This window comes from Diadema antillarum, unplaced genomic scaffold, assembly GCF_040938485.1.
Source record: "Diadema antillarum isolate AM-2024a unplaced genomic scaffold, OU_Dant_1.0 scf00000148, whole genome shotgun sequence".
NCBI lineage: Eukaryota > Metazoa > Echinodermata > Echinoidea > Diadematoida > Diadematidae > Diadema > Diadema antillarum.
Window position 1 is genome coordinate 1,174,074 of NW_027271037.1, and position 13,496 is coordinate 1,187,569.

General features: G+C 36.3%; 1 protein-coding gene across 1 annotated transcript in view; it reads right to left on the minus strand.

The window, feature by feature from the left end:
• The window catches only part of LOC139721724 (N-lysine methyltransferase SMYD2-like), a 30,304-nt gene that overhangs the window by 15,667 nt on the left and 1,141 nt on the right, over nucleotides 1–13,496 (minus strand). Inside the window, exons 2-6 of the mRNA XM_071633047.1 lie at nucleotides 10,910–10,973; nucleotides 10,478–10,588; nucleotides 9,445–9,514; nucleotides 1,901–2,102; nucleotides 1,038–1,140 (exon numbers count right to left, since the gene is read on the minus strand). Of these exons, the coding sequence (XP_071489148.1) occupies nucleotides 1,038–1,140; nucleotides 1,901–2,102; nucleotides 9,445–9,514; nucleotides 10,478–10,588; nucleotides 10,910–10,973 (550 nt within the window). The remainder of the gene's footprint in view (nucleotides 1–1,037; nucleotides 1,141–1,900; nucleotides 2,103–9,444; nucleotides 9,515–10,477; nucleotides 10,589–10,909; nucleotides 10,974–13,496) is intronic.

Below are 13,496 nucleotides of genomic sequence, written 5' to 3' on the forward strand. Positions count from 1 at the left end.
AGGTAAAAAACAACAACATTAATACTCTCTTGATAAACTATTGAGTTATCAGGAAAAGTGGAGAAAAGATACAAATGGAAATAGAGAGGGAGTATTCTCCCATGAGAACTGTTTGTAGAGAGAATTGTTACAGCATGAGAATTCTCCGAAAAAAAGAAAGAAAAGAAAGAAAGTAATTCAGGAATGGAAGGGTACAGAAAAAGAAACTATTGGTTTAAAGGACAAGTTCATCTTCATAGACATGTGGGTTGAGTGATTGCAGCAATATTAGTAGAACACATCAGTGAGAGTTTGAGCAAAATCGGACAATCCGTTAAAAAGTTATGAATTTTTGAAGTTTCTGCTCCATCACGGCTGGATGAAAAGACTACTATAGCTTGTGATGTCACATGAGTACAACGATATAAAGAAAGAATAAAGAAAATTCAACATAATTCCATTTTTTCTCACATAACAAAAGAACACTTGACTTCTCTCTTTCAGAAGGCAGGGGGAATAATAGTACCCTTAACATACCTCAGTAGCAAGTCGAAGAAATGTGCACTTTATTCAAAAAGTAAAGTTTTGTGAAATTCTCTTTTTATTTTCCTTATATAGTTGTACGCATGTGACATCATACACTGTAGTAGTCTTCTCTTCCAGCAGTGACTGCGCAGATACTTAAAATATTCATAACTTTTGAACGGATTGTCCAATTTTCCTCAAACTTTCACTGATGTGTTCTACTAATATTGCTGCATTCTCTCAATGTATATGAAGGTGGACTTGTCCTTTAAAGAAGTTGAGATCAGAAGTGAAATGAAAGTTTCAGTGAGGAGAGAGAGTGCCAGAAAGTCACTAATAATAATTCTGATCATTGCACACCAAAGATTCAATGTAAGACAGCTGTAAGTCACCTCTAGAGAAGGAAACAATTTTGACCCTTTCTGTGCCAGGGAATGGGGACAGTGTATACAATGGTATGGAACTTTCTGTGCTGGTTAACACTCCAAGCAGTGAAAGAGTTAAGCAGCTACTGAATAAAAACAAAACCTCACCTCTTCTCCCGCCTCGATCCTCCGGATGGCTCTCACGCTAAGTCTCCTGCCGTCAAACACAAAGGTGCAGTTCGGTTCGCAGCTGTGGTTGAGAAGCGAGGCCCTGCACAAGGAAAGCACAATAGAATCAATGTCTTCGACTTCTGTATACGCCGAATATTTCACGAGATTTTTATTTTCACAAATATTGCGAGTCAGGTGCTCTTTCGCAAAATTAAAGACATGCGAAAATATTTACTCTGATCCTGATGTGAATGTGATGTACGCATTTACACTTCTCCGTTCAGTACAGGACTCCACGATCACAAATTTAACCACTCGCGAAATCGTCGGGAATTCCTGATTCGCAAAAATTCAGACTTGCAAAATATATGGCATATACAGTATACAGTATTGAAAAGATTATAATTAAAAATGTTTCAAAGCATACCATACAGGTTCCTCCAGTCAGATGACAAGTTTTACAAACCCTTCAAAGTGTAACAGCACCACAAAGGACATGACTGAAGACCGATCAATACCTTTCAGCATTTATGGCGCAGAACTCAAAAGACAGAAGGATGATTCTAGCCCTGACAAACTGGTTTTGCACAGGACATATTTAAACTGATATTACAGTCAAACCTGTCTATGGCGGCCACCAAGGGGAGGTGATAAAAAATGACTGACTTCAGACAGGTGGCCACTATAGACAGGGTCTTTAAACATGGCATTTCTGTGGGGGAGGGGATTTTTTTTTTTTTTTTTTTTTTTGTTGCTGTATACAGCAGGTGCCCATTATACACAGCGGACTGATTAAAGGTTTGACTGTATCTTAATGTTTTATTATCAATAAAACTTCATAAAAATCTGTGCAAGGTCACCTGAGGTAGATGGCTTCTCCAATGACCGTCCTCTTCATCTCATCGTACATAGAGAAGTCATTGGCCACCAGTTTCTGGAAGACGTCCAAGATTCGCCTGTCTCCAATGGGGAACAGTCTGGAGCGGAACTTGCCCCTCCAGCCCTTCTCGTACTGGTGGAAAAGGCGCTGGATGTACTCCTGGGCCCGGGTCGAGAGCTGACCTGGACGCACGTCAATCAAAACATGAAGAGATATCGACTCAATTTACAGGAATGAGAAACCCTCCACATCTCAAAATAATATCTTCATATATGGATTTGGACAGTTTAGATTGCGGTTTCCTTGACTACAGCAACCACACAGTTTGTGATTTCAGTTTCTGCAATTTTACATCCATTACACTTTGGCTAGTGCTACATAATGTAGATATATAAGAGTAGTAAAGAGCATGGAAGCAGGAAGTTCCTCTTCTGCACTGTTTAAAAGAGGTACATAAGTGCCATCTACTGGAAGAGTTTCTGTTTCATCAAGATGTAATGTGTACGAGGCTTTTGTCATGTGAGCTTTCAGTTGTAGTATTATTTCAGCTGATGCTGTTCTGCTATCAAAATACTGCCAAAATTGCCTGGAACATATAATGCTATCTACCTCTTTTAAACAGTGCAGAAGATAGCTCAGATCCTGAAACACAAAAAAAAAATCATGCACAGTCAAACCTGCCTTAGCGGCCACTCAAAAATCTCCCCAAGAGAAAAGCCTGTGATGGAGCCGTAGCTGAGCCGATAATTCATGTTTTTTTGCTTTGTAGCCCTGCCAGTCATTTGTGGGCAACATTCAGTGATCGCCACTGCTGCATTCATCACTCATTCAGTCATAATACTGTGCTACAATAATGTAGTGTTGAGCTTTCTTTACAACTACACGTGCTCCTGTGTAACAACTTCATAAACATCAGACGGCATTTGTTCAATGCATGAGACACACATGTGCATACATGTATGTACACACATACATGTACATGTTTAAGTACTTATAGATGTAACAATGACACATGTACATGTAGGCAATGCACACAAAGTTGGATAACCTGTCTATAGCGGCCACCTGTCTAGAACAGCCACTTTTTTGTCTCCCTTGGAAGGCTGCTATAGACAGGTTTGACTGTACAAGTTTGTATTAACACACATACATGTACATGCACACACAAACAAGCCACAAACATATCAAGCAACACATTGACAGTATGCAAACTTTCAACGACTTTAGAAGCTCACATTACAAAAGCCTCATACACATTACATCTTGATGAAATATAAACTCTTCCAGTAGCTGGCACCTCAAGAGGGACTTCTTGCTTCCATGCTCTTATAAATACTACTCTTATATCTATTATAAAAATCCCTACAAAGAATCATCACATGAGATATTGAATTTCAATGTTCTTATATTAACTAACAGCTATTACCGTTGGATCAATCAGATGATTGACTATACTGATTAACTGATTGACTGATAAACTGATTGATTGACTGATTAACTGGTGGACGGATTTACTGACTGACTGATTGAATGACTTACTGATTAACTGACTGACTGGTTGATCGATTGATGGATTGACTGAATGATTGTGTTTCACGGACTGATGGACTGACTGATTGATTGATTGATTGATTGATTGATTGATTGATTGATTGATTGCATGACTGATTAATTAATTGACTGATTGACTGAATGACTGAATGAATGTCTTACTGATTGACTGATTGATGGATGGATTGACTGAACGATTGACAGTTTCATAGACTGACTGATTGACTGATTGATTAATTGATCGATTGGATGACTGATTAATCAATTGACAAACAGATTGATCAACTGACTGATTGATTGACTGAATGACTGATTGAATGACTTACTGATTAACTGATTGACTGAGTGATGGATGGATTGACTAAATGATTGACAGTTTCATAGACTGACTGATTGACTGATTGATTAATCGATTGGATGAATGATTAATTAATTGACTGATAGATTGATCAACTGACTGATTGATTGACTGAATGACTGATGGAATGACTTACTGATTAACTGACTGATTGATTGATGGACTAACTGAATTATATACTGTTTCACAGACTGACTGATTGACTGATTGATTAATTGATCGATCGATTGGATGACTGATTAATTAACTGACTGATAGATGGATCAAGTGACTGATTGATTGACTGAATGACTGATTGAATGTCTTACTGATTAACTGATTGACTGATTGATTGATGGACTGACTGAATGATAGACTATTTCACGGACTGACTGACTGACTGATTCAAGTTTGTATTAACACACATACATGTACATGCACACACAAACAAGCCACAAACATATCAAGCAACACATTGACAGTATGCAAACTTTCAACGACTTTAGAAGCTCATATTACAAAAATACACATTACATCTTGATGAAACATAAACTCTTCCAGTAGCTGGCACCTCAAGAGGGACTTCTTGCTTCCATGCTCTTATAAACACTACTCTTATATCTATCATAAAGATCCCTACAAAGAATCATCACATGAGATATTGAATTTCTATGTTCTTATATTAACTAACAGCTATTACCATTGGATCAATCAGATGATAGACTATACTGATTAACTGATTGACTGATAAACTGATTGATTGACTGATTAACTGTTGGACGGATTTACTGACTGACTGATTGAATGACTTACTGATTAACTGACTGACTGGTTGATCGATTGATGGATTGACTGAATGATTGTGTTTCACAGACTGATGGACTGACTGATTGATTGATTGATTGATTGATTGATTGATTTATTGATTGATTGCATGACTGATTAATCAATGGACTGATTGATTGACAAACGAACTGAGCGATTGACTGAATGACTGAATGAATGTCTGACTGATTAACTGATCGACTGATTGATGGATTGACTGAACGATTGACAGTTTCATAGACTGACTGATTGACTGATTGATTGATTGATCGATTGATGACTGATTAATTAATTGACTAATAGATTGATCAACTGACTGATTGACTGAATGACTGATTGAATGATTTACTGATTAACTGATTGACTGATTGATGGATGGATTGACTAAATGATTGACAGTTTCATATACTGACTGATTGACTGATTGATTGATTAATCAATTGGATGACTGATTAATTAATTGGCTGATAGATTGATTAACTGACTGATTGATTGACTGAATGACTGATTGAATGACTTACTGATTAACTGACAGACTGATTGATTGATCGATTGGACGACTGATTCATTAATTGACTGATAGATTTATCAACTGACTGATTGATTGACTGAATGACTGATTAAATGACTTACTGATTAACTGATTGACTGATTGATTGATCGATTGGACGACTGATTCATTAATTGACTGATAGATTGATCAACTGACTGATTGATTGACTGAATGACTGATTGAATGACTTACTGATTAACTGATTGACTGATTGATTGATCGATTGGACGACTGATTCATTAATTGACTGATAGATTGTTCAACTGACTGATTGATTAACTGAATGACTGATTAAATGACTTACTGATTAACTGATTGACTGATTGATTGATCGATTGGACGACTGATTCATTAATTGACTGATAGATTGATCAACTGACTGATTGATTGACTGAATGACTGATTGAATGTCTTACTGATTAACTGATTAACTGATTAATTGATGGACTGACTGAATGATAGGCTGTTTCACGGACTGACTGATTGATTGATCGATTGGATGATTGATTAATTAACTGACTGATTGACTGATTGTCTCATTGATTGATTACTGACTGATTGACAGATTGAGTGCCAAACTAACAGATTACTGACCTTCTACCTGACAAACTTAATAGTGATTGACTGACTGACTGACTGGCTGGCTGGCTGGCTTACTGACCAGCTGACTTGTGAAACAAACTTACTGACAAACTTACGGAGTGAGTGAACCCAAACACATACAGTATATTCAAATAATGAAAACACATCATAAGGCACGTAAAATTAAAGTAACAGCCATGTCAAAAGCTTCACAAGGAAAATGAAACTGGCTGTCTTTGGGCCATCCAGTACTATACATGTAAATATCTTTTCTTTAAGTAAGAATATATTTATACAATGTGGAAGCTGATAAAGTAAATCCAACAAGCAACATTCAACGCAAAAATGAAAACTCACTAACAAGCACCTAAAACTGAAGTGCAATTACATAGAGTATCAAAACCGCTCTGCTTTCAGATAGTTAAAGGTCCTGTATACCTTTGGGAGCAGTGATTTAAAACATGTTCAAGATATCACATTTGATGCATATGTGTAGGTCTGTTGTATCACAAAACATCCTACCATATAAAATTTTTGTGACAAAGCTAAAATATAAGGAGATATCAGTAATTTTCTCATTAAACCGTAACTGTAGATGGTTTAGTCTGGAAACATTTCTATTATAACTATTGTTAACATTTTGTGTATTTAACAATATACTTAACATCAATCATACGGATTCAAATTTTTACCGTGATTGTTTCTATCCCTAACTCACATTTTAGAACTACTTTATATAAGTTTAAAGCATGTTTCTTCTGCAAATGGTAAATTATGCCTTTGATTTATGCAGCCCCTCTAAAGAAATAAGGAATTAATACAAAGTAGTATCACTTTTCTGTACTTTGTGAGTCATGTGACAAAAGCTTTATACCCTAATTATACACAAACAAACCAACCAACCCATGGATAAATGAAACAACAAAAAAATAAGACGAAATATCATACACAACCTATTCACATTTCCACCCCCCCCCCCCACATACACATAAAATACACATTTACACACACTCATATGTGACCATGCATCACAAAACCAACAAAGAGTTGCACTTAGTGATTTTAAGTGAGAACTACATGTAAAAGTAGGTGAAATAGTCAACTTAGTCAATCTTCATGTTTCATATTTTCTCAAAATGTGATTCTTCTTTTTCATAATTCTAAAGTTTGAGATCATGTAAAACAAATAGTAATTTGTAGTTTTAGCAGTTTTTTCTAGAACACTTTTGGGCAAAATAGTGTGACTAGGCATACTTTAGAGGCCTCATTTTATTTCTTAAAACCCCCTCTAATGGACACTCCTCACTTTCAACTCTAATAACTATTGAACAGATGATGTTATTACACTCAAAGTTGGCATCAGTCATGAAAAGAATGTGCTTAATTCGTGTGTAAAATTTCAGCTTTATCTGATTATCACTTTACTGTGGGTGCTACAAGTTTTACTTCCTGTTTTTGTCCCATTCATTACACAGAGCACAGCTTGGTGAGATCAACCACATGGATAGACCCTTGACATCAAAGACTCTTTTCTCAGTAAACACTTCACCAGAATGTGTACTTTCTTTTCATCTATCATAGATTTTACTTTCATTTTTTAAAAAGATTTTTAGATTTTTAGATCTTTCCATTTGTATTAAGTTATATATTAATTCAGAGCTCAGTCTGCTTTTTTTTTTCAAAACCTGCCCTTAACTTAAAATTCACGTCTGGCAAATTTTTGGTGGTTTTGTGATGCTGGGTCACATACATTGTATATTTTACCCAAAAAGAATTGAAGCATCCATATACAATGTAGAAACAAAATAAAATGGTACTCTTGTCTATTCTTAGTAACAAGTGTGCATACTTCTCTTGAACCAGTTATGATGTACACACAGAATGCACATATTGCATGTTTGCTGAGGTCATTAACTATACCGTGTGTACCTTTGGACTTCACGATGTACATTTGAAACCAAATGAAGAGCTTTTCATACTCTGACAAGGATTTTTTTTTGACAGATACAAGATGGTAACCTATCTATGGCAAGCCTTAAGTGACATGGAGCATATGAATGATTAATTTTCAGTTTCAGTCAAGTTTCAGTTTTGGCGAAATGTAATCCCACTGCCATGAACAGTTTAGTTTAACGGCACTAGTTTAACTCTTTATGTGCCACGTTCGCACGCTCGACTCAGTCGACGGCATGCCAACTTCGCATATTCTGCTCAAACGCACAAAGCCGCCCAAACAGATCGATAAATAGTTAAATGCCACGCAGTACAATGAAAGTGTTTCTCGGGATTCCACTCCAGTCACATGTAGGGGCCCATTTCATGAGGTGATTGGCTATCAGTGGATATTCCCAAGTTCTGGATTTGCGAGTAAATTACAAGTTTCAGGCACTGTTTTGCATGCAAAAGTCATGCCTCTACAATAATGTATAGCTACTTGTCATCTAAAAGAAAAACGACTATAGATATGTCATACAATTTACATCAAAGGAAAGCTGGGCATTTTCTCTGCAACTTTGCTCATTAAATGACCAGGGTAATGGAAATCTTTTGAAGTTACATAGATTTGAAAAGCAGAATGTTTCCACAAAGCATGGCTACGTTGCTGTCTCAGAATAATGTGGCACACAGGGGGTTTACACCATGGCACATAAAGAGTTAATAAGAAGGCCATTAATGCCAGGTAGACTAGTATTTCATCCAGGTGCATTTGAGAAGATGTTATTGATTACATTGTACCTGAAGAATTGTACAGTCCATTTGTGTGATGGATGCCATAACTGATCTGTATTTGATTCGTTCACCACTTTGGAAGACTTACAGTGCAATGCACAACGTATCATGTCTTGTAAAATGAATACTGTAAAACATGATATATTCGCGGCATGAAATTTTCGCGAATTGGAGCCGACAGCCTTTTTCGTGGCATGAAATTTTCGCGAATTACTACTGGCGTTCAATGCATGTAGTGTAGACAAAAGCTTTCGCGTGCATTTTAATTTCGCGAATTTTGGCGCTCGCGAAATTAAAATGCACGCGAAAATTCCTCGTTTTACAGTAGTATTACTTCACACAAAGGGAATGGTAAAATCTGAAACTTCTACAATGAAACTTCTATCATTCTGGTTACTGTAGAACAAAAGACTTTTGCATGAATGAAAACCTTTGTGAAATTAAGATTAGCAAAGAGCCACCATTCACAAAAAGTAAAATGCATGCAAAAGTTTTTGTCTACATGGTGCATGGAATGCTAGTACAATGTACATCATGATGTTTGGCTATTCACAAAAGTTTCATACAAAAAAATATCAAGTTGCAAAAGTCTCATGCTGTGAATGTTTCTGGTTTTACACTATAAGTCTTTATTCTACAGTCAGGAAATAGCTTCGACTTATAGAAAATTCCTCATACATAATTTTTGTATGAGAGATTAAAGTCAATAGAATTTATAGAGGACTTGAAAAGACCTTTGACTTTGGCGATTATTCGACTTATACGAGGTTGACTTAAGCAAGGTTGACTGTATCTGTTAACCCCTTGAGAACGAGTCCCGAGAATACTCAGGCAGGTGTCCATGGAAAATGCCTGTCGTAGCATAATCAGTCCGTCCTCAATGGGTTAATGGCAGCTTGAGCATGGAGTGGTACTAGACTCTGTAGCCAGCAGAGCAGGGACTTACGTGAGCAGAGATCTCTGAGAGATGAAGGGAAGCCAGAGGTAGAGCTGGAGTTTTTCTTGCCATCTTGCTCCTAGTTTTATCGAATGAAATGAACAAAGCATCAACAAAAATCCTGCCCATCAAAAAAATTCTTGTCTGTTTCTGAAATACTGTAAGTGAAAATTTTTGCATGAGAAATTTTTCAAATTCAGCTGAGTAGAATGAATTTTGTGTTTTAAATTCCATGTCAACAAAAAGATAAAATATTAAAGGAAAATATTTCTGTGCTTTCATTTTCATGCTACTTTCATGTTGCATGAAAATTTCTACTTTAAATTACAGAACTTGAAATACTACACCAGAAGAAGAAACAGCATTTTGACACATGCAGGCAGAGACATAACTTGATTGTTAACACTGTATCACCTCAAAAAAACTGTGGAAACATAAAACTCTATGAAAGATAACCTTTAATATGTATGCAAAAAGTTCATGATGACGGAAGTGCATGAAAAGCCAGTCAATTACAACACAAGCTATTTTAGACACGTCTCAACAATTTTGTGAATTTTACTAAGTCATTCAAACGGTGTCAAAAGAAAGTTTCATGATATAACCTTAATGTACATTCTATGATGCAGCTGTTTTACCATGATAACATTTATTTTTGTATTGCTGGAGAAAACTCTTGGCTGCCTTAGGTTGACAATGATATAGAATAAGCTTATAATGAACCAGCTGAGGGTTTACGATGTAACAAAAGGCTTCTACCATACTGGGAATTTGGGCAATTGTTACTGTAGCATGCATACCAAAATGTACGCATATGGGTGAAAATCACTGATGTCTATGGAAGAACAAGATCATTGGTGGAAATTAGCTGCTTGCCGGAGGTCTGCCCTCTCAGAGTGCTTCTCTAGTATAAATATGGGACACTCATTACTTTTTTCATGGTTGGCACAATTTTGAGAAATTTTCATGCTGCAAATATTTCTGGTTTCACAGTACAGGTAGTGGAAGTATTGAAGATTTTACACTACATGTGACCCCTGACCTTGGTCTGGATGATAATCTTTGCCACCAGCCTGAGGGTGACTTCAGCATGATCCATACTCTGAGCCCTCAGCAGCTTACATTCATAGTAATGATCCACACTACCAGATACCTGCAAAGATGACATTGTGTTGCCATAAACAGATCATGTTTTCTGTCTTTACTGTTTTCTCTTAATCCAAATCTCTCTTCATAAGAATCTCAATTTAGCAAAATTACATTCATAAATATTAACATATCAAATCATTTACTTTCCACTTTCAGGCATGCAAAAAAATAATAACAAGAAGAAGAATCAAATTATGATTAGGTCAACTCCTTTGTATACTAAATTTTGGTATCAAACCAAGTTTCAGATAGATTGGAGAGACGTGAACTCTGTACAGAAGTCAAGAAAGACTACAATCTGTCAGAAAACAAGATCTGTACAAACCTGGCAAGTCTTGCTGCAGTAGAATGTTTGCTTACAAGTCCTACATGCCCTCAGTCCATCCTCTCTGAAAAGCAACAAAACATGTTAATTTTTACAGAGTATGTCTCACACAGTTATAACATGTAGCAAACACCCAAAACTACAATATGTGACAGTGCACCTCAAAACGAACATAAAGTCGCACACACTGATTTTGCGTGAGGACTGAAAATAAGTGAAATGGGTCAACCTAGCCGAACTTGACTTTTTCATATTTTCTGAAAGAGCGGGTCTTCTTTTACATTATGCTAAAATTTGGTATCATAAAACGGGTAGGAAATTGTGTTTTTTTAGCAGTTTATCTCGAACATTTTTGGTAGAATAGTGTGATTAGGTGTGTCTTTAGAATTCCTTTTTCATTTCTGAAAAACCTTGTCCACACTCTTCACTTTCAACTCCAATAACTTTTGAAAGGATAGTGCTACTGATTTGAAAGTTGACATTATTTATGGACAGAATGTGTTAATGAGGCACGCTTAATTTCAGTTTAATCTGATAATCCCTTCATTGATGTTACTCTGGTGGTTTACTTCCTGTTTTTTGTCCCATTCATCGCACAGCCAGCACGATTTGGTAAAGATTAAGCGCTTGAATAGATACCGTACTTTAGAGCCTCTTTTCTCAGTTCACACTTTTCCTGAGTTTGTGCTTTCTTTCCAATATTTAGATAGGTTAGGAGAGTCCATTTGATTTGAGTTATACATCATTTTAAAGCTTAAAGTTTGCTCTTTCAGAATATGGTCTTAACTAAAAATTCATGCCTGGCGACTTTTTGTTTGTTTTGAGGTGCAGGGTCACATATGGTCAAATCATGCGTACAAATTAGAAAGCCCTATTCTGTACATGGTTTCATAAACCTGGGGAAAAAATATGCATAAAAATACACATTTAAGCTGTCAAAAACAAACACTTCTGCTGTCAATTTGGGTAGGGCTTTGATGATAAACAGAGTTTCAGACTTGTATCATACTACCTGTACAAAATTTGTGGCATATGACATGGCTCGACACTAACTTTTTTGTTTGGTGGCCCGATGGGGCCACCAAAATCCTAAATTTCAAATTTTTGGTGGCCAAAGAGAAAAATTTGGTGTCCCGAAAAAAAAACAGTAAAAAACATTAAAAGTCCTTTTTTTTAATGAGTCAAATATTTAAGATAAATGATAGTAAGAATTAGAAGTTGGACATATCTACTCATAAATAAACTTCAACAAACTTAAAACACTCACTCTCAGGCATTCATTCAGTCCTTTTCATCCATCCTTTGAATAAATTTAACTGCTAATTTCCGGCGCAAAAAGTTACAAATTTATTGACATACTTTTCAAAATATTTTGGTGGCCCGAGGCGGGCCACCAAATTTGCCCTTTTTTGAAATTTGGTGGCCCGACTTTCATTTTTGGTGGCCCCGGGCCAACGGGCCACCGTTAGTGTCGAGCCCTGCATATGATTATAAATACAAACAATTCACTGACCAACAATCAACCAACAAGTAACAAATCAAGGTGTTTGTTTGTTTGTTTGTTTGTTTGTTTGTTTGTTTGTTTGTTTGTTTGTTTGTTTTTAACCCAGCTGGGCTTGGCTCTACAAATGCTATAATATTCTGCTACAATTGTACTGACCTACAAATATAGTATATATCTTTTTTTTTTATCGATGAGTAAAATTGAAAGCAAAATGACAACAGCTTGTTGGAAAACACTATTGGGGCATCTGTTTCTAATTTTAGTTTGTGTCATTTTATGAGTAATTTTAGAATAAGATACAGTTCATGTCCTATGATAATTGAACTACAAACATATTATTACCGGGTAAGTACACAATGCCATGGTACTTCACTTTTTTATAGGTGATCACAGTGTGAGTACATCTATAAGATAAATGCTGACAACACTCCACAGAACCGCTCATAATTCTTGCTCAGTTACCTACTACCATTGTACCAATCACATTCGATCACTTATTTGTCTTTCACACGAGCCATACATACATGTAACAGTCAAAGATTCAAGCCACTATGTCAACAACACAGCATTTTAATAGTATGCATGCTCATATTTAAGTACCGGTAGGTGTTTTCTTCTGGTATGGTTTTCACAAAAAGGTGATGTAGATTGATAGCGGTTACAGCTCGTTATTCCGAAGGTTCGTTATTCCGAAGTCTCCTCAGTCCGAAGATCCGTTATTCCGAAGGTTCGTTTTTCCGAATTTCATTTTCGGATGAACAAATCTTTGGAATAACGAACCTTCGGAATAACGCCACAAATGTTCGGATTAACGAACCCTTTTTCATTTTCGGATTAACGAACCTCTAGGTATAGGGAATTTGTGTGTTTTGGATTAACGAACTTTCGGAATAACGATCCTTCGGAATATCGAACCTTCGGAATAACGAACAGCACCCTTGATAGCAACACCTGGTTACTGCCACCTTCTTTTTTTTTTCCAGACAAGCATCATCATGCAAGAGAGTGCGTTATACAACAACACATTGTACACTTATGAAACTGAAGGGGATCTCAAACACTGCTAGCAGTTAAGAGTTAAAA